Source organism: Salvia hispanica, chromosome 4 (genome assembly GCF_023119035.1).
Source record: "Salvia hispanica cultivar TCC Black 2014 chromosome 4, UniMelb_Shisp_WGS_1.0, whole genome shotgun sequence".
NCBI classification, from domain to species: domain Eukaryota; kingdom Viridiplantae; phylum Streptophyta; class Magnoliopsida; order Lamiales; family Lamiaceae; genus Salvia; species Salvia hispanica.
In genome coordinates this window covers 46,471,582-46,496,566 of record NC_062968.1, presented here as the reverse complement: position 1 = coordinate 46,496,566, position 24,985 = coordinate 46,471,582, and the positions used below count along the sequence as shown (strand labels likewise).

The window sequence follows — 24,985 nt, the reverse complement described above, 5'->3', positions numbered from 1 at the left end:
TTTTTCCTGTCGAACTTTTACTACTTCATACGTTCGCAAAAAAATAGTCTCATTTTCTATATTCGCCTATCCACCAAAAATTTATTCACAATTTATTATTCACATTTTTATATTTATCTCTTCCATTTTATTCACATTTTCTCTTAATCACTCATGTTTTATCCACTTTATTTTTTCTTTCTATTACGTTATCAGTATCATATAGATTAATATTCATTTTGTTCCCTAAGATTATTTCTTGTGGATCAATGAAATAATAAATACTCCATATTTGTATTGCCATTTGGGAGTTGGGAGTACCGGAGAGTGAAAGGTTAGCATAGTCTATACTATTAAATGATCTTAGTTAAACTACTTGTTATATGGAACTAAATGATCTTAGTTAAACCGATGTCTTCAAACACTCAAGGCAGTGGCAACGATGTACTCCAAAAATTCTAATTGCTTTTTTTAGCTCATCTATTAAACTTGAATTTACTAGTATAGTAGTACTATTAGGTGGGGTTCAATTTTTAAAATAAAGTAGTACCAACATAAAATATGATCTCTTCATCTTATTCAAGATGTCCACATTCTTAAATGACACGAAATTTTATGAGAAATTGTTAAGTGAAATAAATAGAAAAAAAAAAGTAGTTGAATATTTTAATCAGGAGATGAGAGATGAGAGAGTGATTTATTACCAAATACTATTAAAAATGAACATCTTGAGCGGCATAAAATAAAAAGGGAAAATGGACCTATTGAATGAGACAGATATGGTTAAATTGTGAGCTTATTTTTGTTGGAAGGGATTTACTATGACTAATGATCACATAATTATTTATCTAATATGATTTAATTCCGAGATACAATCACATAAATTAAAGGCAGTAGATATTTAATCTGACGTACGGTCCTTCAATCCGAACAATTATTAATATATTAACTTACTCAATGTGATCTGCGCAATTGTTGTGGGACACAACAAAAGATTCTTTACCACTACTAAAAGGCTATTAGCGGATAAAGTAAATACCTAATCTCTCATTCAAGCAATATATATTCATAGCTGCATCAACTTGATAGTGTCCCAAAAGACGGCTCGATATTAGTAATATTAAAATCCTTGTTAATATGAACATGTGCAATTTGTTTGACAATTTGGCACATTAAACATATCTAACGTCCCCTATTAGAAAACCATACAACGAACCGTGAGCTAAAAAACAAAAGGAAGCATTAGAGTAGAAGTGACTTAAGATCCAAGAATGTTCCTTCTTCCAAAATACTAACTTGACACAAATAACAATTATTTTAAATTAAGGAAAATGTACCTAACGCCAAAAATATGCACTTGAAACCGTTAAAAGACACAGGTGAGTACGTCATATTATCTATCTAGATCTAGTGCACCCAATATGTTATGAAACATGAAAATAAAACTATCAAAATAAGTGAAATGTCACATGCTTTGAATTTTACACTTTATCATCATATCTATATCTATATTTACTAATTTAAAAGACGAGTTTTGGAGTTATTTCATAATTGTCATTAAGATGTTTTATTATTCTTATAATAAAATAAATTATATTAAAAATCTCAAAATATATAATCGTTATAATTAGAAATGATAAATAATCATTTATTATTCGTTTTAGTGAATCAAACGAAAAAGATAAAATATTTTATTTAAATTGTTATAATAAAATCAACTACTATATTACTACCTTTTTCTTAGTGTGGCAAGGTATCTCATACGTTACATTTATATTCATGAAACTTTAGCACCGCCCACTGCTAATCATTTTTTTTAATTAATTATTTGTTATATTATCATACTCCCACTTTTTTATGTACAGAAAACGTTTTGATTCATTTGACTGATGTTTAGATACTGATTTGAGAGCGTGTGATCAAATAGTAACTTCTTATAGTAATAACTAAATATCAATGTTGTATGTTAAAAATTTCAATACAAAAACATAAATTTCTCTATCTTCTTGTTTTGATAAACTTATGTCTTTGTCTTGATATTTAAATTTACATGTTGTATTGATATAATTATATCTTTGTGTTTATAATTTTAATACACGGAATTGAAAGTTATTAATTATTACTATAAATTAGTTAGCAAACGCAACCCCTGATTTGAGTATGTTTATTTTTTATTTTTATCATAAATGTGGTAATGGGAAGATTTGGAACATGATCTTAATTCTTTTTCTTGAACTATGAATTTATGACATTTGATTGATTGCTGTAAATTCAATTACCCATTAATTATGTTATTGTATATTGCATTTTTCACTGAATTTTTTGATAAATCTGTGTTCAATTTTAGGTATTCTTCTGACTATTCAATAAAATTATTAATCCGGAGTATAAATTTATAATGTTCAAAATGTTGAATTCATGATCATATAAAAATAAATTGTTGAATCTAATTATTTTCCTTATATTGCCCCATATTTAGATTATAATGATTAGTTGGGATTTATTTTACTATATTTTAATTATTATTTTTCACACTTCAATTATTATAATATCCACATATCTTTATTATTCAATTAAAGTATTATCAATATCAAATATATAAATCATAACTTGCAGAAATATTATGTAATGCGTGTGTGCATTGCATAGGTGTTACACTAGTTTTTATAATAAAATGTAGGTTCATTGATATTACAGCCCCTAGTTAATGAAACAAGAGACTAGATTATTGAATTAATTTTAAAACATCTTTTTCTAGATCATTTTTCTTAAACACTAGGAGTAATAAGAGCAGAAGAAGCTAAAGACAAACGAGAATTGGTTGTTGGAAATATCCATGATATTTACATGAATTTGAAAATACGAGAATTAACTTTTGGAAATATCATGAATTTGAAAATTCTAGTACTTCATCCGTCCCTCACTAAATAAGACATTTCTTTGTGACACTAGATTTAAAAAAAATGGTGTCTTGTTAGTTAAATAGAAAGGATAAAGTAAGATATATATAAAAAAAATTACTTCTTCCATCCCAACTAAGTTGAGTCGTATTCTTTTTTGATATATCGCAAGTAAGTTGAGTCATTTTCATTTTTGACAAAAAACAAAACATCAAATCACTATTACTTTATTTTATTACCTACTACTTTTTTACTATCTCTTTATTTTCCTATTTTATTTCTCTTACTTTTCAATACAATTTCTTAATCTCTGTGTCCAAAAATTTTGACTCACTTAGGTTGAAACGTCTCAAAAAAGAATATGAATCACTTAAGAAATGACAAAATGTAATATGTAGTGATTTTCTTTTCAAAACTACAACTAGATCGTTTTATTATCAAAATAAATGAAAGTTCTGTAATAGTATTAGAATCGATATATGCCATAAGTTAAGAACTGCAGTTTAGACTAACTGACAATTTCCAATACGTGAAACTAATGCGATAAGTGATAGTAACTCACAATTTTGATCGAATGTAAGTAGTGTGAATATATGTATCTGCAGTCTGCACAGACTAGTTGACTAGTTGTAGTAGACCAAGAATAGTGATTTGACATTTGATCCTCTTCAGCCGTCTTTGGACACGGTCTTCCCCCAACTCATTCAGTGCAATGTGCATCTATTTTTACGTTTCAGTCATACAACGAATCGAAACGCGTTCTCTACTTAAATGACTGCTCCATTTCAAATATATTTTCCTTATTTTTCCATTAATTTAATCTTAGTTGCATCGCAACAATTATTCGTTCCTCCCCCACTTTCCAAGCTACTTCTTCTCTCTCATCAGTCATCATCCACTATAAAATCCCTTAATTTCCCTCAATCCTCCAACACCAACAAAATAAAAATCAACTCAAGCTTATCCAAACCCTCGAATTTTCCGGTCTCCGATATGGTTTCCGACAACCTTAAAAACGACGGCGCCAAACCTATAAGGATCCGAGAAGTGTGGTCCGAGAATCTCGAATCCGAATTCGACCTCATCTCCGACCTAATCGATCGATACCCCTTCATTTCCATGGACACGGAGTTCCCCGGCGTCATCTTCAAGCCCGCACCGCTGCCCCGAAACCGCCGCAGACCATCCTCCGCAGATCACTACCACCTCCTGAAGTCCAACGTGGACGCCCTGAACCTCATCCAGCTCGGAATCACGCTCTCCGACGCCGCCGGCAACCTCCCCGAGCTCGGCGGCGGCGGCGAGCGCTTCATCTGGCAGTTCAACTTCGCGGACTTCGACGCGGCGCGTGACCCTCACGCGCCGGAGTCGATCGAGCTGCTGCGGGCCCACGGGATCGACTTCGAGCGGAACCGGGCCGAGGGGGTCGACTCGGCCCGGTTCGCGGAGCTGATGATGAGCTCCGGCCTGGTCTGCAGCGACGCGGTCAGCTGGGTGACGTTCCACAGCGCCTACGACTTCGGATACCTGATGAAGGTCCTCACGCGGCGCCCGCTCCCCGCCCGGCTCGGGGAGTTCGCGGCGGCGCTGAGGGCGTTCTTCGGGAGCAACGTGTACGACATCAAGTACTTGATGCGGTTTTGTGAGAGCCTGTACGGCGGGCTGGACCGGGTGGCCCGGGCTCTAGATGTGGACCGGGTGGTGGGAAAGTGCCATCAGGCTGGTTCGGATAGTCTGCTCACGTGGCACGCCTTTCAGAGAATGAGGGATTTGTATTTTGTGGAGCGGGATCACGAGAAGTATGCTGGGGTGCTGTACGGACTAGAAGTGTATTGATTAATTAGCATAAGTATTTCTTGGTTTGATAAGGGTAACTCTAGAAATTGTTGATATTTTATTTATTACTTTTAAGAAAATATGTGTCACTTGTTATTTAGATATTCATTCATTAGAAGTTGATCTCTTAAATTTAAGTCGAAATGCTCAAATTTTATATGCCATGGACACGGACCACTGACCAGAGTGTTGAACAGTAAAGTCAAAGATGGAGGTAGGAAAATCAATACTAGTACATGTGACAGTGCATATTGCAAACCCAATTTGATAGGCTGTTTTTAATTACTCCGTCGCATAAAAATAGTCCCTTTCTAATTTTAACAAGTCATTTCTCTTCTATAAAGTGGGCTCTATTCTTGAGTTACACTATTTCAATCATTTTTTCTTTCTGATGTTTTCTATTTTACCAATTTTACATTAAAACTCGTGTCGTCTTCAAAGTCCATATTTTTATGGGACGGAGGAAATACTATGTAAAGTTATAAAAGTTTTTTTCTATTTACGTGTGTCATTTTTTTTTGTACGAATTATGCTTATCTTTTCTGTATTGTTTCTATTTTATCAGATATTTTTGGAGGAACGCCCCAAATCAGCCTACCGGATGCGACGGTTTTTGGGGCGCTAATGCATAGGGGAATTGGGGGCGCGGCGTGGAAACTGTCGTGCGGGCAGAGGGTTTCCCGACCCTATTTGGCTCGTTCCCGCCGCAGATTTGAATATTTTCTACTAAATAAATACTCTCATTCTTTTCCTCATTTCACCATCTACTTTCATTTTCACTTCCATTTCCTCTCTTTCTATCTTTTCCCTTCTCTACTCCAAATGAGTTCTGCTGCAAGCAAGTCTTCTTTTGATTCATTATCGGACTTGGAAGGTGAATTTATGCTAAATATGTGCGACAATATTACGAGAGGGTCCTACAGCAACGACAACAAACGGTACTCAAGGAAATCCGTCATCGGAAGCCCGTGTTTCATGAGCATGCCTTGACCGCCCAACGGTTAAGTCTATGACTTCTTCGCTAACCAACCGCGGTGGGGCGCAACAACTTTTTGCTGTCGTTTCAAAATGAGCCGTTCTCTTTTTTTCTTATGCATTGCAAACACGTTGGTGGGACGTAATGCTTACTTTCAAGAGCATGTCGATTGCAGCAGCAGACTTGGACTCTCGACACTGCAGAAGTGCCCAATTGCAATTAAGCAATTGGCTTATGGAGGCACAATGGATCAATTTGATGAGTATCTCCATGTCGCCAATGCAACTGGGCGTGAATGCTTGAAGAAATTTTGCCGTGAAGTTCTAGAGGTGTTCCACAACACATATTTGCAAAGGCCCACCACTGTTGATGCTCAATCTCCGATATTTTTTGCATTGAGAGCTCATGAATTTTCAGGTATGTTGGGAAACATTAATTGTATGCATTGGGCCTGAAAAATTGTTAGAGCGTGTGGAGAGGCGCGTGCACGAATGGCTACAAGGACACACACCCGACTCTGATTCTCAAAGCCATTAATGCTCAACAACGACTTTGCATATGACATGCTTACTTCGATTTGGCCGGTTCTAACAATGAAACCAATGTCTTGAACCAGTCGCCTGTTTCCAACGATCTGTGTGGTGGTAGAGCCTCGGACATTGAATTCATAGACAACGACCAACAATATTATATGGGTACTATTTGGCGGATGACATCTACCCGATGCGGCCCGTGTTTGTGAAGTCGATTACTTGTTCGACTGATGACAACAGAGATTAATTTTCTCAAAAACAAGAGATTGTGCAGAATTATGTTGAGCAAACATTTGGTATGCCACAATCGCATTGGGCAATAGTGAAAGGTGCGATGCATTTTTGGTACAAATCCTTTAATTCTGATATCATGTATTCATGTATCATTATGCATAATATGATAACCGAGATGAAGGTGTATGAGCAAACCAATGGCTAATGTTCAAGTACGAGTCCCTAAATGGCTAAAACTAGGAACCCGTAAAAGTAGTTCTACAAATAAAATGAAGTCACTGCCTTGAATGCCGTAGAAGAAAATAAGATGGACGAAATTTATAAACAGCAATATCCTCGAAGTTCAATCAAGCTACATATTAGTACAAATTTACAGAAAAAGGTCAAAAGTAGAGAGATAATAAGTAATAGGAGTAGTACTAAATTCTTAAATTATTTGGAATTTCATTTCCACTTATTATAACACCTACACTTAGAGTATGGAATTGAATTCAACCTTGTTCCAATCTCCCTCGCCACAAAAATGGCGATCGCTTTTGGTGTCCAATTCAATAAATTGAAATTTCAACTCCACCATGTGAAATTTAATGTGTAATCACATGGCCACCCCACCTCCACGTGCCCCCCCATCACACATCTCTAATGTATTCACATGGAGCACGGCGGCGGCGCCTCCTCCTTCCCGCGGTTCCATATCTCGGCGAACGCTCGGACGATGACCTCGTGGTGGCACGGCGAATTGAGCTTGAGAAAGCAGTCGAGGAGCTGCTGCAGATCGTTTGTCGAGTAGATTTGTTTCTCAAGGATCATCTGAAGCATGGATTGCCGGAAATCTTGGTAGGGATCGTCGGAGTCTTTGACGACCGCGACGCTGTTTTGGATTTTGGGGCAGGCGTCGGAGAATAGGGTGTGGCGGTGGGGGGGGGAGTCGAAGGTGGTGGAGGAGGACCAGCCATCGTCTTCGGCGGCGGAATTGCAGCGGCGGCTCTCGGAGGAAGTGGCGGAGGAGGAAGGGAGGAGGGAGGATTTTTGATCGGAGAGTGAGGATTTGGATTTGGATTTGGATTGTGGGTGGATGATGTCAGCTGGCTTAGGGCGGCAGCCGCAGCCGCCATTTGCGGTGAAAATGCTCTTCAGTTTGTGTATCTTGTTGGAAGACATGTGTTGTGTGCGCCGGCGATCTTGTTAAAGAGATTTTTAAGTTTTCTAGTGAAGGCGTAGATTGAATAGGGTGGGCTTTAAGATAGGAGTATTTCTTTGTCTTTGCCTTTGCCTTACTTATAGCTATATGGACCATCATTGATAAATTGATTTGCTCCACCAACTAAGTCTCATTTTAGAGTGTAAGTATGAGGGGAGGTGCGTTCGACGTTTTGTATTTTTTATTTAAAAATATATTCACGAATCACGCTCTTCCTTTAAAGTAGTATTCAATTGTCTTCTGTATAAAATTATCTCTGTGAGTAATACTTGAAAGTAACAAAATTGGTTTGCTTTTAAACAGAACTTCTTTTCTTACTTTATGGAGTATAAAATTTTAAAATTCCACCCACAACAATAGAACTTCGGATTGTCTACACGTTACATGCATAACACTCCATTTCATTAATTATAAATGATAATGTTGAAACTTTAACAAATTTAAATGTCATTAAATAGAAGTAAGTATCATTTCCGTCTATAATTGATTGGTAGAGATTAAACAAGTTAATATGGAGATCATTCAAGTTTCCAAAGAGAATCAAAATAGATATCAACACAATCTGATCTTCTGGCTTTAAAATTGATATCTACAAAATTTAATATTCTCATTGAAAATTAATGATTTTTTTCAGAAAATTATATATATAGCGTCGCTTTAAATCATTCTTTTAAATGTTCAACTAAGACCGCATATTGATCGTCAGGTCTAGAGTTTTTGATGGCCCATATTAAAAATACATGTGATATGTATATTGTTAAAAAAAAATTGTATTTAAATGCAGGCATAAGATAGTTTAATTTAACTCTCTTAGTTTACTACTTTAATAGATTAGATTACCCAAGGTAAAAATTCGACTACTCTCCCATAAATAAGGGAGTGGGGATCAATTCCACAGATCTAACTCCAAGGCGCTGGAATTTTCAAGCTGTAATATTTTTTTCTCTTCTAAATTTAGGATTTGATAGCTTATTGTCCGCACAATATTCAATATCCATTAGGTATGAGTAATTGACTAGAAGATTCAAAGCTCAATCGGTTGGGGTTTGGAGCCCCTTGCACAGCGAAAGACTTGTACAAAACAAATAAATCAGACTAGGATCTATTTGACCGATTATGCGATTAATCAATTCACATGTTAAACAGATAATTGCATGCTAGAACGCAAAATAATTCATGCTCTAAGAAAATAAATCATGAAACATGAATTCTATGGTTTAGGGTTACCGATTTTAATTCTCCAAAGAATCGTCGATTGCTCGCGCCTTCTCCACGTGATGATCTTCAATACTAGACCACGGATCTTCTCTGCGGTTCCCGAACTGTATCGCGATATCAGGGGTGGGCTGATCTTATCAAAATACTAGGACTCGAATAAAGAAGACAGAAGAAATTCTTCTCCAATTATGAGAGAAATTCAAACTCCTCTAGGTAGAGGGGGGGCGAAAATTATGAATAATAATAATGAATGAATGATTTCTATCTCCTTTATTCTCCTATTTATATTAAGTTCCTTTTGGGCCCAGACAGGGATCTATGGAAGATTTTGGATATGGGCTCCCCAATTAGCTTTTTACTAATTAAATTGAACCCACAATTTAATACAAGCTTATATTGGAATATTACGAGCAGCCACTACGAAGTAATATTGAACTCTCCCCATCCAAATCCGAAATTACAAGTAATTCGGGTTTCCACTTTTGTTTATTATTTATTTCTCGCGCTTAAGATATAAATGTCCATTAATTAATATCTTATTAATTCCAAGAGTGAACTTAGCAAGAAACATTTATTTATTATTCATAGAGTAATAAAACTCCAACTGGCCAGTTTTCCGAATAATAAAACCTTGTTCGAGCTCCTCTTGAGGACATTATCAAACGAGACTCACCTCGCGCACGGTTCAACATAATAGCAATCCTAGCACCGCTAGATATTAATCACCACTACCCAATATATCAGGATTATTAGGTTGCAAAAAACCCGCACCATTTGATAAGTCAAAGTAGTGCATAATCAATACCGTATGCTCAATGCTAACATATGTAGATTAAGAAATAGGATTTTATCAACCGGTCTACTAAGCAAAAGACTTAGACTTTGTTTACTTCTTATGCATTTAAATGTTTGTAAAACATCTTATAAATACACAAGCAAACACAATGTAGTAATAATACTGATTCTATTCGTGCGATACTGCTCGAATAATACTGAATCGGGTTAAAAGTGGATTGTAGAGTTTTACGTATACAAGCAAGATTCTATTCGCGCGAAACTTGCTCGAAACATGATTTTCAGTATACCAAACCTAACACAGTCCATAATGGTGGAGTGATTAGAGTAGCAGAGATTTGACTAAAAAAACAAGATAGGGGATAAAAAGGCACTCCCTCTATGCCTTGCTAAGTGATTCATATTCATTTTAGGTATGTCTTAAGTTAATTGAATCATTTCCTTTTTTCATACTCTCTGTCTTACTTTTTCCGCTCTATTTTTTCACATATCTTATTTTATTCTTTCCACTTAATTAATAAAACTCTATTTTCTTAAACTCATGCCGAAAAATAATATCTCACTTAATGAGGGATGGAGGGAGTATTCCGCAATCCGTAACAACATGCTTATGTTTTTTATTTGATCTACTGTCTGTCAACTTGCATTCTAAAATTAGATATTATTTCGTTGAATAATTCTTCATAATTTTTGTAAATTGTTCTATGAGATCCTCTGGAGCGGGGATCTTTAGTATATTTGAGCAGCAGCATCGTTGCTAGTCTCAATAAAGGGTTGCTCGCATGTTCCTAGGTTGTACGCCCGACACTTTTAATGATACAATTCTTTGATCTCACATCGACATACATTTTGATTGTCACGACTCAATCGTCTTCACTTATGAAAATTTGATCGATAATTTTGAGAGCTGTATATTTTGATTGTAGTTCATTACTCCCTCCGTCCCCCATAATTTGTCACCATTTGATCCGGCACGAATTTTAAGAAATATAGTAGAAAGTGGGTTGAAAAAGTTAGTGGCATGTAGGTACTACTTATATATAGTAGTTTTATACTCCCTCCGTCCCCGATTAAGAATCACACTTTTCCATTTCGGTTCATCCTCAATTAAGAGTCACACTTTATTTTTACCATAAATAGTAAGTAGGTCTCACATTCCACTAACTCAATCCACTCACATCTTATTATAAAACCAATATAAAAAAATGGGTCCCACATTCCATTAACTATTTCAACCAACTTTTCTTTACATTTCTTAAAACTCATGTCCGGTCAAAGTGTGACTCTTAATGGGGGACGGAGGGAGTAATATATACTCTGATCTATTCTATAGTAGTGAAGTTATTTTACCCATTTGGTACATTACATAGTAGTAGAGTAATTTCCCTTTTTAGTACTCCCTTCGTCCGGCATTAGGAGTCCCAGTTGCACATTTTCATAAAATGTGAAACAAAAATAATAGTATAAAATAAAACACTAAAAAAACACAAGTAAAAACATATTCAAAGAATAAAACAAATAATAATGCAAATGAGTCTCACATTCCATTATCACACACTTCATAGGAGAAACCAAAATTCGGAAAAAGGTTTTAATTTAAAAAGCCAAAAACCCTATTTTAATACTCCAGCCCAATAGTTCCGTAGTATAATTTGAATTACAAAAAAAACAACCCAATTGTAACATTTGTAAGTCGAGCCATTAAAAAAATGACGATGAAATTCCAATCGATTTGGGCCGAAAGAAAATCAACCCCAAAAAGAAAAAAAATTGGGGTTGAAATTGCGAAACTTGTCACACTAGTGCTCTTGAGACTTCAATCATTTGATCCATCATCATCACCACTGCACCACACCTCCACCACTAAAATAACCAAAATAAAACCCACAAAATGTTGAGATAAACAGTTGCTAAAGACATGGCCACGCTTTTGCAAATATCTGTTCAGCGCTTCAGCACCAGACCCCCCTCCAGAAATGGCGGATTTTGCAGCTCCGTTCCGAATGGCAGAACATTGAAGGTGAGAGCGGTGAAGGAGAAGATAGAGGAAATCAAGACTCCTTCATCTGCAGATGAAATCACCAAGAAATATGGACTTGAAGCTGGTTTGTGGAAGGTGCCCATTTTTTTTTCTTTCTTTTCGTGTTTCGATTTGAAAAGTTTTTGCTTGAAATTGAGCTTTGATAATAATCCACAGATATTTTCGTCAAAAGGAGGAGGCGAGAAGAAATCAAAGGGCGATGAAGCAAAGGAGCTATTGGCAAAATATGGAGGGGCGTATTTGGCAACTTCAATTACCCTTTCGTTGATCTCATTTGGCCTCTGTTATGCCTTGATTAATGCTGGGGTCGATGTACCAGCGTTGCTGCACAAGGTACTAACCATACTAGCAGTAGGATTGCTATTTTAAAACTGCAAATGCGAAATTGTTTGTTTGATTGTTGATGTTGTAGGTTGGAATCTCTGCCGACGAAACGGGGGAGAAGGTCGGGACGTTTGCGCTGGCTTACGCGGCGCACAAGGCTGCGTCGCCTATCAGATTTCCGCCCACGGTGGCACTCACTCCCGTCGTTGCGTCTTGGATTAGCAAGATAGTTGATGCTAGAAATGAAATGAAATGAGCACCACTAGCATTTAGATACTACTCTAAATTGTATACTACTAGTACTTTATTCCATTTGGTGATATGGATATATTGTGACTGAAAACTTTTGAGTTGTTCAATAATCAATTCGGTTTGATTTTGGTAAAATCTCATTTTTGGCTACTTGGTGATTTCAGTTTGGTAATTTTCCTAAGCAAAGACTAGAATAAGAATATTACTACATGATTGCCAAGAAATTAGGCATACTGCTGCAGAGAAGCAAATTATCCAATTTATACAAAACAAAACCTCGTGACAACTAATGATTTGTTCATATCTAGCCAGAAGCTGTGCAGTGAGCATACATGCTACTTCCTCAGCAGCAGTGGAACGCAATCTGGATCTCTGCATCACTGTTATACAACACGGGATTTATGAAGAGTAGTACGAGGTCGGTTCTAGCTCCCCACAGATGGGATTATGGTTGTGCGTGGTGGACTGATGCTAGACGCGTTCAAGGTATCATCCCACTCAACTTCATCTATAATAGGTAGTCATGGATTGTACTTCGAAAAAATATCATAAATACGAGAAAAGAAAGAAAGAAAGCAAGCAACAAAAACCAAATTTTGAGGATACGTTCTGTTCTCCACATGTCAGTGATGCTTACGTCCATCTCTGACAATAGATAGTAATCAGCATCGCTCTGCAAATGAACAAGGGAGAAGCAAGATTTAGAAATGATGAGAATGTGTATGTGTAGTACTGATTACGTGACAACTCACATCAACATCTGGTACGATCTTCTTCATTACACTCCCAAAATCATGGGATGAGCCTGCCTTTTGAACTCCTCCCAGCACATTGATTTCATCTAGTGTAACCTCCTCCGTTGGAGCTACTGCAGGAGAAGTCTCAATCACACTAGATGTTTCAAGGACACTTGATTGTGCTTCATACGCGTTTATTTCCTCAAATTGACTAGGTTTTGACAAGACGCATAGCAATAATGAGAGCTCATAAAGAAGTCGCAACCTTAAAAATATACTTTTCTTCATATGTCCAAACTTCTTTGCTTCATACCTTACGAGGTAAACATCTATTGGTCCCATGGTGCTTCGAAGAACAATTTTGTATCTTCTCTGTGGAAAATCGCCAGCCTGTAGGAAAAAAAATCAACTGGAATAAATGCCACTAGTACTCTGACTTATCAGTAGCACAAAGAAGATGCAGTTACCTCATCAGGTTCAGGAACTTCCAGTGTTGTGCCATGTGGAGCTTTGATTGCTATCAGAGTTTCATTCTAGACCGAGGAACAAAATCATGTTGGAGTGCTTGTAATCTGTAGATGCATAGGGTAGGTTGAATAGAAGAATATCTATACCTCAAAGCATGGTAGGTTTTTCACGTCTTCTTCAGTAATAAAAAGCCACCTGGGAAAGATATCGCTAATGACTCACTAAAAACAATAATGATGATAATTTGGTTCGATAACAAGGAATGGTGGCGTGCCACCTTTGATTGTCTTCGTCTTCGCTCAGGCCCCTTAACTTTTCCTGCATTTCTCTGAAACAAGAAACATATCAGAAGACTGGCACGCTCAAAGAGAGAATCAGGATAGATTGGTTGAAGCATCGAGGTGACCTTATGCATTTGTCTACTCTGCACTCCTCCGAATTCAAATTTTGCATTTCTTCCTGCACGTCAAAGAATTGATCAAAGAATTCCAATACCTATTCTAAACCAAGATTGATGCACTATTCCATTTCAAAAGTTGGCATAAGAATGACGTGACCATAGTCAAACAAACGAGAGAAATAAGTTCTCATTGTAGATAAGTATGGGGGTTCCTGTGTAGTTCAATCAACCATCTTTGGATCATCCTCTGATTTGAGACAGCCGCACACAGGTATTTTGGACCCCAAAACATCACAAAATACTCATATGCACAGACCATGGTTATAGGGGACAAAATAATTAGAGAACGTGAGGACCAGAAAGCAGCTTAGTTCCACTTACAATCGTACCTGTATATCCGGAAGGGTCTCATCCACTTCACCAGGGCTCCGTACATCCGTTCCCCTAGTTGACAGCATTGCACATTAGTAAAATCTCGAAGGAATGCTAAATCTAAACTAGAAGCAATCCCAATTGAAATTAGGTAGATAGGTGCTACTCTTACTTCCACTGGATTATGTTTTTTAGAGTCTTTTTAATAAGACCAATGCCTTCAAGGACATTAGTTATATCGTATATACGCCTCTTTTGGACCTGTTATGGGAGGGATCTGTCAATTGCCAAGACATGGTTAAAAATCAAACACATTAATTGGAAGAAAAGAAACACCTCTAAAATCTCTGCGGCTTTATTCAGCTCAAGGATACCACCTTCTGAATGTTTTATCAGATTAATGAACTTCTTTGTTAGGAGAGCTGAAAGGGGAAAAAGTGCTATTCAATGAGCCTATCAATGAACAAACCAATTCAAATAGTAAAATCTATGATATTCAATACCATATGCAGACAGGTCAATTCAATACGACGAAAAGACACATAAGTATAAAACCTTGCAGGTGATATTCTATACCTAAGGAGCTATCATATCGACAAGAACCGACTGGAGTGAGATTATCGCCTGATGGAGAATCAGCAATCAGATATTTGTCAATAGATTAACGATTCTTACATATTTACGACGTCAAAAGTCTAGAAACTAATGGGGATGATTTTCACCAATATTTGTCGTGGGACTTTGACAGATAGCTCTATTTGCCTTATTTGACCTAGGAACCTTCTGGACTTTCTCGGATTTCACTGACACCGGAGTCCGATGGGGGCTGTTCGAGAAAGCACTGGTGCCGGGACTCACATTTCGGTCAGCAGATATCGTGCCATAGTCACTCTTCCGTTTTAATGACTTGCAAAATCAAAATAATAAGGCAATGAGAGAATGAAGATTTGCAGCAAGCCACATTCTATGAAAAGAAACAACATATCTATGTACAATGCAATTATATATGCTTCCATTCATCATGTTCTTGATTACATTTGGCAATTAGGCAACAATGAGAATCCAACAAAAGATGACATACCAAAAAGAGAGCACATAATAACAATCCCTAGCTAGCTACAGGAAAGGAAATGCAGCTATTAGGAAAGACCGTGTAATAAGTAACGCATATATTATCATTATCCGCTCAAACCTACCTAATAAGAAACAGAGTCATAATGTATTGAAAGCTAGTCAATTAAAGCTCCAATTTTCATGCTATATAAAAAATTGAATTGAAAGATCGATCCTTGGCAAAATCAAGTCGGAAGAAGTAATGGCTCACAGGAGGCGTATTGGGATGTGAGGCAGCAGCGTTGAAGCGGCGGTAGTCAACGCCGCCTCCACCGAATGGTGGCTTCATGGGAAAGGGCGGCTGTTTTCAATAAGTGTACGGCTGCGACATCATCTAACAATTCTTCCAAGCTGAACAAAAAGTTTACTCTTGATTCTGATCCCCCAATTTCCAATATTGGATCTTTTGAGGGGTTTGTGAAAGAGAAAAGGGAACGAAACTTGGAGGGAGGGAGGGAGAGGGAGATATTGTATGGTAAAATTGGGGGGAGTAGCAATTCAGAAAGTGGTAAAGAAAAAAAGGAAACTAAGGTGGGCTAAAGATATGAAGAGGAAAAAATTAGAATAGTACTTAACTGATCCATAAGGGCATCCGCAATGGGGCGGACGATGCATCGTCCGTCGAATCGTCCGCCACTGCAGCATCGCGGACGATGGGTTCCTCTTTCACTTCATTTTTCACACTTCATTTTTCTCACTTCACTCTCATCAAATTCACTACATTTTCAAGCAAATGGATTCCGGAGATTATCCGAATAGTCCGATGTTCGGTGGTGCACCATGGCCAGGGGTGTACACCAACAACCAGAGGGTGACTGCGTATTGGGAGCGCATCGCCAAGAAATACTGTCACGACCGCATTTTGCTAAGGATAGCGAAAGCGGGTAAACCGCGACTAATAAGAGGGATTTAAGAAGCGGGGAAAAGAAAAGGGCTAGAACTTGAGAATTTCACAAGGCCAAGTCAATTGATAACATAGAAGCCAAGTATTTCAATACACGGTCTTGAAAACAGAATAGACATCTCCTCAAATAAATCAGAGTTGATGGTGAGGTTCTATAATTCTAAGAGCACAGCGGAATAAGTCCTTGCTAAACGACTTCGTGTATAAAGACACGAATCGTTGGGAGATCAACTTGATAACATCGACTCCGATCATCACTCCATCCTCTTGATGTTCAACCTGCACATTTATAAATACATGCAGGGCTGAGTACACCGCGACTAATAAGAGGGATTTAAGAAACGGGGAAAAGAAAAGGGCTAGAACTTGAGAATTTCACAAGGCCAAGTCAATTGATAACATAGAAGCCAAGTATTTCATTACACGGTCTTGAAAACAGAATAGACATCTCCTCAAATAAATCAGAGTTGATGGTGAGGTTCTATAATTCTAAGAGCACAGCGGAATAAGTCCTTGCTAAACGACTTCGTGTATAAAGACACGAATCGTTGGGAGATCAACTTGATAACATCGACTCCGATCATCACTCCATCCTCTTGACGTTCAACCTGCACATTTATAAATACATGCAGGGCTGAGTACAGGAGTAGTGGACACGTGCCGAAAACAAAACATACATTATATAGTTGTCAAGCCATCACAGTAACACACGGGGATTTTCTTAAAAGGCCCGAGCTTACTAAGTTCTTTTGTGAGCTAAAAGTTCGACTACAGACTAGGTTCTTTCATCATTCATCATTCATTCATAAGTCCATTCCATTCATTCATAAATCCATTTCATTCGTGAATCCATTCCATTTGTGAATCCATTCTATTCGTGAATCCATTTCCGTTCGTGAATCCATTCCATTCGTGAATCCATTCTATTCGTGAATCCATTTCCATTCATAAATCCATTCAATTCCATGACATTCAATCTCATTTATCAAAAAAACATTTATGGCATGACAATAATTTTTGAAAAGAAACATAGCTCCATTTTGAGAAAAGATGATTTTTCATAACTTCAAATGTATTTGCTTTATATCCACACTAGTGTGTTGGATATTAAAAGAAAGCCCACCTGGTATGTTTATTCCTTAATTCAATTATTTGCGTTGGCCTCACTTGCCCTTGAGCAGTTTATCCTTAGAAAATAAATAGCGTAACACGCTAATTAGTACTTGAACTATTTCACCTTAGAAGAATGCATGCACCCTATGACATAACACCTATATCCTTAGTCTGGTCTCATAGGATCTCAAATCCTTTCTCGGGCTTCACTAAGTTGTAGGATTTATTCATTCACTTTACTAAGTTCGGAGAAGTTCTATTTTCTTAAAAACAAATACTTGAGCAATTAATAAAATATAGATTCTTGGAAAATCCCTTCTTAAATCTTTTGTTTGAATTTTTCTTAAGGCCGCCCATGGCGTCGCGGGGCGACGCCGGTCGGCTTTCGCGTCTCCCACTCTACTACTTTATTTTCCCGGAATCTACATAAACTATTCGGAAATTTATTCCTCGACCTTCGAGCTCCATCTCAATATCCTTAATTTAATTCCAACTTCTCATAATTAAATCCTTGGCCCAATTTACTAATTAAATAGTAATATCCCATCACAAAATATACTCTTTAATAAATTCCTATGGGCTTAGCCCAATTCCCTCTCAATTCATTAGGCCCAACAAATTAAATTGGAAACAGCCCAATTATATACTCCTATCGGTCAAACTCTCTCTCTCTCTCTCCTATTTTTCTCAAAATTAAATCCCTAAATTGAAGAGCAGAGACGCAGCAGCTTCTTCTTCTTCCTCACGACTATCCGCCGTTAAATTGGCTCGCCGGTGGTTGCCGGATTCGTCTCCTTCATCTTGACTCTCGGTCACCGCACTGATCTCTTCTCCTTGGCGGTGGAGTCACAGCACTTGGAGGCAAAGGCCCTTTTTTTAGGGTTGCTAGCCTTTTTTCTTTCCAGCTTGGGTGATTTTGGGGGACTTCCCCTTTGGTGATTGGTTTATCTTTCTTGGCTGGGGTTTCTCGGCCTTGATCGACGGGGGGATGAGAGTTTGACTCATCTTCTACTTTTTGGGTGGTAAAAAAACCCCTTTTTTCCTAGCCTTCTTTGTCTTGACTCTCTTTTGATGTTAGAAAAAGGGGCAAAAAAAATTGGGTTTTCCCTTTATGCTCTATCTTTTTAGCCTTCTTTGCCGCACCATTCACCTACTTGCTCCATCTCTTATTTAGCTTGTTCTTCCCCCCCTTTTACTTTGGGGTAATTTTCTAACCCCCAATTTGGTGTAAACTTGTGGGACATGGAGGCATTTCGGGGCTTGTGGAGGGGAGCAAAATCGAAATAAAAAATGAGTGGAAAGAAAAAAGGGTGCTTCCCCTTTGAGCTCATTTGGTTCTATCCCCAATTTAGTTTGCTTCCCCAAAATTGAGAATTAAAGAAGATGATGATAGGGGTAGAATAGGGCATGTTGATTTTATCACACTTGTAGGCATGTCCTATTTCCATCATCCATGATTTTATTCCTCAAGGGTATCCACATTTCTCTAATAAAGGTATTTTCTCCACTTTTATTTCAAACTTAAATTTTCCCCGATTTTATTTCCTCCAACGAAGATATTTTTAAAATTTCTCCAAAGTCGAATACAACGAGGAATGTACGACAACATCTTTTAAACGGAAAATTTAAATTTAAACTAATAAATCCGATTTAACCCAAAAAAGGGAACGAAATTGGGGGCCCCAAAAAACAACCGGGTGCCGGGGAACGCGTACAAGCGCCAGTGGAGCAAAAAGGGGAACCCAGATCAAATAAAGAAAGGGAAATTTGTTCAATGGGAAAGACGGATGGGGAAGGGGGCAGGTTTTGGGGAAATCTCCGGGGTGGGGATTAAAGGGTGCCGACATTTCATTTAAAAACCCATTTCAAAACACTACCGATTTCCTTTTTGGGACAAACAAGGGTTTGGTTTGGGGGTGTGATTCCCAACCCCCCCGGGGGCAGGGGGAGGGCGAAGCACACCTTCACCGGGCATAAAGCAATGGGGGCGCATTTCCCATGGACCCCAAAAAACCGGTTTTTCGAGGATGAGAGTTCCCGGGACACCGATGTCCTCCCGGCCCCCCTTCCCCGGGGGGGCCGCCAAGGGCAAGGCCACACCCCATCCGTCGCCCGCCCCGCCCCCGCGACTCCCCAAGTTCGACCGTCCGCGACTTCGATCCGGGGCCCCTGCTTTTTCGGATTTGGCGGCCTCCCCCAACCCGACGTTTTTGGGCGCGCACACCGCACTCATGCAGCGACCAACCCGACTAAATCGAGGGCATCCAAATTTATGGGCGATGGCCTCCCCGCAAGTCGGGGGCTTTGGGGCTTGGGGCCCCCCTTTTTTTGATTTAGTGCTTTTTTTTTTTTCTTATTTTGTAACTTTTTTTTTTAAATTTAAATAAAAATTTGAATTTCTCTTTAATTGTGTTGTTTTTATTTGTTTATTATTTTTATTTAATTTGCAAACATAAAAATATAAATACAAAATATTTAAATGCTTAGAACGCCGCCCCCGGGGAAAGAGGAGGATAAAAACGACGTGGCGGGGATGGGCATCGCAGGGGGTCCATTTTGGGTGCCCTAAAGCATCCACTATGGGAGCCCGGCCCTGGCCTCCCCTGGCCCCCCGCGTTTTGTGGGCCTGGCCCGCCGGCTCCCTATAGGAGTCGGATGGGGGCCGTGGCGGGGGACGAGCGCTTGCGTGGCCAGCCGCCCCTTGAGGCCCGGGACGTATCCCCTAATTTTTGATTTTTTTTTATTTTATTAATTCTATAAATATACCCATTTTTTCCAATTTTTTTTTATCTCATTCCAATCTCCGCTCTTTTCAATTAATCTCCAGTTCTACTTTGGAAAAATGAGTTTCGAAACTGGGCACCGGAAGAGGATGCTAGTACGAGTCACGGTATTGCAATCTCCCCATTGCAGATGGGTGTACCACATAGTAATGCATACTTGATCCAACGGTTCGCCGAAATGTAGAGGGAAACATCACATACGACACTGCAGGCTGATTTTGTCGAAGAGGTTTGGAATCGTAGGGGAGGAGGGGGTAGAGCGTGATATGCGTTGGGAATGTAGTTTATGAGACGTCGAAAATTTTCATTGTATAAGTTTACCCCTTTCTATAATACAACGAAGATTTTGTTTTAATTTTAGTTCTTATGCATTTTTTTAATTATTATAGTCCAATAATTTTTATTGTAGTAATATTAAAATATAAACAAAATGAAAAAAATAAATGAATGTATGGCTTGGGCATGTCCACTATAGTGGAAAACACGGGCGTTGGTGGCCCGACCATGATTTTGTGGCTTGGCCCGGCCAACTATAGTGGACACTCTAAGTGTGTGTGTGTTTGTTTGTTTGTTTAATTCGAATGTTTAGCCTTAAGAGCATCCGCAATCCACCAAGGGGTTGCGGTGCCGCAACGTGGATGGGGCGGGGCGGGGCAGGCCACTGGTTGTGGGTGGCTAGCGCTGGGCGGGGGACATGAGGGAGGCCGAGGGTGTGGAGGGGCAATGGGCACCTGTGCGGCATGGCGTGCGCTGCCCGCACAAGTTGTGGGTGACCTAGACAGCCGCACCCTATTCTTCTTTACTTTTTTTTTAAAATTTAAATTAAAGATAATAGTTTTTTTTTATTTTTTGTATTTTAAATTTTTAGGTTTTGAATATTTTGGATTTTTAGGATTTGTAATTTTGAATTTTCATAATAAATAAATGAATTTTCCGTGTCATATTATTTATCATTTTCAAATTTACAAGTAAAAAGTAGATAATAGATTAAATTAATGTTTGTGGTTGGGAAAGGCGTGGAGAGAGGTGTAGGGCCGTGAGAGTTGTGGTCTGGCGCAGATAATGAGGGAATGATGACGTGGTGTGGCAGGAGGCGCGTGCGGTGTGTTGTGGATGCTATAGTGAGAAGCTTATAATAAGCATCGTAGGCAGTAGGCTAATAAAGATAAATGGAGTGATTGATGTCATTTTGCTGGTATGTTGTTTTGAATCGATTCTTGACCGTAATAGTGTGGAGCATATTGTGTGAGGATCCAAGTTCAGAGGAATACAATGAAATAATTAAAAAATGACTAAAAAGCTCAAATCAAGTGTAAAATCGCATACCTTAGCTGCATTACTGGATCACCTCCTCAATTCAATTCCCGCCACCAATTTTCGTTCAAGAAATACATAATTAACGTAATACAAAAACTTGCATCATGTTTCAAATTTTCCATTCATAAGATTTCAATACAATTGCATGAGTTTTATTTACTTCACCTATCTTGTCATAGATGTAGCTCACATAATTCTTACTTCCTATAACTTCAATTTCTCATTATTCGTGTGGTAAAAAAACTCGAAAATCCACTACATAAAATCACCTAAAACCCAAGTAGAACCAATATGAAGCCAACTGCAAAGAACAAAACTGATTGTTCTAGACTTTTAGTCAATAAAAGTTACTCTTATTTATAATAAAAATTATTCCATTTATCTCATAAAAATAAAATTAATTTCATTTTATATGTCCTATAAAAATAGTCCAAGTCTATTTATGAAAACTTTTCTGTGGGTCTCATTCTTTACGAAAAATACTCAAATTATTTTTTCTTCCCGTATCTATGTTATTATCCTCCAAAACTTGTGTTGTTCCCAAATTGTATTTTTATATGATGGATGGCATACTATTAATAAATAAAAAATTGTTCAAAATAAAATTGAACTCAGTATAAGTTACTATGGCAGTCATTCCATAAGTTAAATAAAATTCAAATCTAAAGTCGAAATAATTAATTAAACGATTCAATTTTAATTTTACTTAAGTATCTTAATTAACAAATTAATTAAACCTCAGTCAAATATACTTCAGCCCATTTCTCAAATCTGCCCCAGAGATTGTTGCTAACTGGGCTTTACTCCATCTAATACGTTTGCACGATTCAGCGATCACGTTAATAGCTCAGAATTAAATTGAGAATCCACATTACAAATAATTAGAAATCCATTTTGTAGCCCAACTTTTCCCTTTTCTTTTTCTCAATCACAGCGTTTACCCTTAATCACAATCTTTTAATATGTGTAGCATGGGATTTCGTATTCTAGAGATGTCATATAACTACCATATTTATCTTTTTTTTTTTATGAAAATCATTCCTCAAGCAGAAAGATATTTAAGAAGTTATTATATAATTTCTCATTTGGAAGAGGTATCATTACTTTACCTCTTCATGAACGGATAAGTAAAATCTTATAACTACCATATTTGTTTCTTTTCATCAAAAACCATTCTTCAAGGGAAGATATTTGATAAGGTATTACATTTTATGTTTAGAAATGTATTTTGTACCATTTATTTATTTTAAAAAATAATTTACTTTTCTATATACATTTTCTCTTTAAAATGCATTCTTTTCTAGAAGGTATATTTCACTTTTTGATAAGGTAAATAGATAATACTCCCTTCGTCTACAATTAAATATTTCATTTTTTTCTTTTTTGTCCGTCCGCTAATAAATGTCTCATTTTATTTTTACTATATTTGGTAAGTGGACCTTACATACTACTACCACTAACTTTTCTACCCACTTTACTATGTAAAATCAAACAATTTTTTAAAATTCGTGCTGGTCAAATATAGGACGGAGGGAGCAATATATCTCTTTTATTTATCATTCCTTCTTGAAAGGAAGTATATTTCTTTTATGGGATATTGGCCCTAGAGGTGCCCAAGGTTTACAATTTTGAACCGAAACCGTGAGAATTTACATGAATTGAAACGTCAATTTTAGAACCGAAGCCGTTCTGGAATCGCGAAAAACCGCCGAAAAACCGTGAAACCAAGCCGGAACTGCAAAAATCGCCGAAAATCGGTGGTTCGAAACCATGAAAAATACTACACCGGAAAATCATCCGTTCGGAACAGAAACCGAAATTGACGGTTTAGGAACCGTAACCGTAACCGCGAAACACCATCGTGGTTCGGTTCCGGTGCGACAATTTCCAAAACCGGAATCGGCGGTTTCGAACCATAACTGTCGATTCGAGAACCTTGGGCACCTCTAATTGGCCCCTAATATCATGGAACTTTTAAAATGGGGTTTTTCCCATGAACTTTCAATTTGACAAATAATATCATGAACTTTTACCCGAGTTTGTTATTTCCCACAAGTGAAAAATTTTCGGCAAATAATATCATAATGTGAATTTTTTTTTCATAATTTCTCGACAACAACTTTGAGAGTTTCAAGTTCTTCAATAATTGATGATAGTTAAGCACACCCTCCAGAATTGTTCTTCAATCCAATAATATAGCTGGAATTTTGTTGCTAGTGGGAAATACTAACAACCTTGGTTAAAAGTTCATAATATTATTTGCTAATTGGTTAAAAGTTCATAATATTATTTGCCAAATTAAAAATTTGTAGGAAAAATTCAGACTTTTGAAAATTCCGTGAAATTAGGGGCCAATCTACGTTGTTTATTGTTCATTCCTTCCTGAAGAGGCTCTACTTCATTTCGTACAGTATGAAAAAAAACAGTATATTTTAAATTAGCTGGAAAATACAGCTTTATTGAATTTATTTTCCATCAAGATAGTCAATAGTTTGGTAAAAGCATCCTCATTTTGTTAGGAATACATGGGGGCTTCACACTTGACAGCGACCAACATGATAAAACCAAGCTAAGAAAATAATCACTACTCAATATTTCTCAACATTGTTTACTTAAGGGGGTGTTTGGTTGACAAGATTGTATCCGGGATTAAATTTGTAGTGTGTTTGATTTATGAGATTCAACCCCACAACTTAATCCTAGATGAATAATTATGGGATAATTAGTCATAGCTAACCCCCTATGACTAAAATAATCTCACAACTCAATCCTAAATTATATTTTGGTATCATTTTATCTTGCAAACCGAACACACCTTATTTGACTAAACGAGTCGTACTCACCAGTTTCTATGTTGGTCCCCAATTCTTAAACCATTTAATTCCGTTGGAATACTTGATAGAAGACATGTGTAATAATACCCACCTGCTACGACGACTTAATAACATATTTTATTTATTTTATTTTATTTTATGAAGATTCAAACCTGTTTACGGAAATGAAGTCACTAAGTGTCTGCGACTAATTCGACACAACTCATTAACAAAACATGTTATTATTAATTACAACTCTCACAAAATATTTAATGTTCGGCATAGTATAGCGTCAGCACCTCAAAACATCAATCATACTTATAATAAAAATGGAATTATTTGATTATTTTTAAAAATGCAGTGTATAGATAATTCATAATCTTTCAGGAGTGAACAAAATTAATTTATGAAGAATTTTATACTAGCATTTTTGTCTGAATGAAGGAAATTTTTAAACTTTCCACCCAAATATTAAGTAGGACATTTTTCTAGATTTTCCACCAAAATACTAAATTAATTATTTAGTGTTGCAATGCTTAATCATCAATCAAAATTGTCATTCTAAGATAATGTGACTGTAATTTTTTTTGACATACGACTGTGTTATTACTTCTATATACGACTATGTGTATATCTAGAGTTCTCACTCCTCTTTAATTCGTTGTTTCTTGCACCC

At 37.3% G+C, this 24,985-nt stretch overlaps 4 protein-coding genes and 1 long non-coding RNA gene across 6 annotated transcripts; 2 read left to right on the top strand and 3 right to left on the bottom strand.

Moving 5' to 3' along the window:
- The first annotated feature begins 3,790 nt into the window (after nucleotides 1-3,790).
- On the top strand, nucleotides 3,791-4,852 carry LOC125218838 (probable CCR4-associated factor 1 homolog 11). The gene has a single exon (XM_048120614.1). It carries the CDS (start codon nucleotides 3,873-3,875, stop codon nucleotides 4,713-4,715), a length of 843 nt encoding a protein of 280 aa, XP_047976571.1. The 5' UTR covers nucleotides 3,791-3,872; the 3' UTR covers nucleotides 4,716-4,852.
- Nucleotides 4,853-6,746: 1,894 nt separating this feature from the next.
- LOC125218840 (transcription repressor OFP7-like) lies at nucleotides 6,747-7,716 on the bottom strand. Its single transcript, XM_048120616.1, has one exon. It carries the CDS (start codon nucleotides 7,617-7,619, stop codon nucleotides 7,107-7,109), a length of 513 nt encoding a protein of 170 aa, XP_047976573.1. The 5' UTR covers nucleotides 7,620-7,716; the 3' UTR covers nucleotides 6,747-7,106.
- A 3,782-nt stretch (nucleotides 7,717-11,498) lies between these two features.
- Nucleotides 11,499-12,424, top strand: LOC125223735. Its single transcript, XM_048127015.1, has 3 exons — nucleotides 11,499-11,788; nucleotides 11,870-12,046; nucleotides 12,126-12,424. Exons 1-3 carry the CDS (start codon nucleotides 11,591-11,593, stop codon nucleotides 12,291-12,293), a joined length of 543 nt encoding a protein of 180 aa, XP_047982972.1. The 5' UTR covers nucleotides 11,499-11,590; the 3' UTR covers nucleotides 12,294-12,424.
- A 54-nt stretch (nucleotides 12,425-12,478) lies between these two features.
- Nucleotides 12,479-15,895, bottom strand: LOC125223734 (transcription factor E2FB-like). 2 transcript variants are annotated; one of them, XM_048127012.1, is made up of 14 exons: nucleotides 15,591-15,895; nucleotides 14,989-15,172; nucleotides 14,843-14,890; nucleotides 14,603-14,688; nucleotides 14,439-14,527; nucleotides 14,284-14,338; nucleotides 13,901-13,953; nucleotides 13,772-13,822; nucleotides 13,641-13,689; nucleotides 13,494-13,559; nucleotides 13,340-13,416; nucleotides 13,042-13,237; nucleotides 12,896-12,962; nucleotides 12,479-12,797 (listed from the first exon to the last, which is right to left on the bottom strand). In XM_048127012.1, exons 1-14 carry the CDS (start codon nucleotides 15,666-15,668, stop codon nucleotides 12,715-12,717), a joined length of 1,182 nt encoding a protein of 393 aa, XP_047982969.1. In that variant the 5' UTR covers nucleotides 15,669-15,895; the 3' UTR covers nucleotides 12,479-12,714. The 2 variants fall into 2 exon arrangements, with proteins under 2 accessions (XP_047982969.1, XP_047982970.1); XM_048127013.1 differs by lacking the exon at nucleotides 14,843-14,890.
- Nucleotides 15,896-16,649: 754 nt separating this feature from the next.
- LOC125218404 lies at nucleotides 16,650-17,475 on the bottom strand. The gene is made up of 2 exons (XR_007175952.1): nucleotides 17,407-17,475; nucleotides 16,650-16,891 (listed from the first exon to the last, which is right to left on the bottom strand). It is a non-coding gene; the product is annotated as an uncharacterized LOC125218404 (long non-coding RNA).
- Between the last annotated feature and the right edge of the window lie 7,510 nt (nucleotides 17,476-24,985).

Bases quoted from the DNA above. Each gene is read 5' to 3' on its own strand.
- LOC125223734 (XM_048127012.1), bottom strand. From the start codon at position 15,668: ATGAAGCCACCATTCGGTGGAGGCGGCGTTGACTACCGCCGCTTCAAC. The intron at 13,690-13,771 runs GTGGCACGCCAC...TATCTTTCCCAG, and splicing joins GAAGACGAAGACAATCAAAG to GTGGCTTTTTATTACTGAAG. The intron at 12,963-13,041 runs GTGAGTTGTCAC...GTTCATTTGCAG, and splicing joins AGATCGTACCAGATGTTGAT to AGCGATGCTGATTACTATCT.
- LOC125218838 (XM_048120614.1), top strand. From the start codon at position 3,873: ATGGTTTCCGACAACCTTAAAAACGACGGCGCCAAACCTATAAGGATC.
- LOC125223735 (XM_048127015.1), top strand. From the start codon at position 11,591: ATGGCCACGCTTTTGCAAATATCTGTTCAGCGCTTCAGCACCAGACCC. The intron at 11,789-11,869 runs GTGCCCATTTTT...AATAATCCACAG, and splicing joins TTGAAGCTGGTTTGTGGAAG to ATATTTTCGTCAAAAGGAGG. The intron at 12,047-12,125 runs GTACTAACCATA...TTGATGTTGTAG, and splicing joins TACCAGCGTTGCTGCACAAG to GTTGGAATCTCTGCCGACGA.
- LOC125218840 (XM_048120616.1), bottom strand. From the start codon at position 7,619: ATGTCTTCCAACAAGATACACAAACTGAAGAGCATTTTCACCGCAAAT.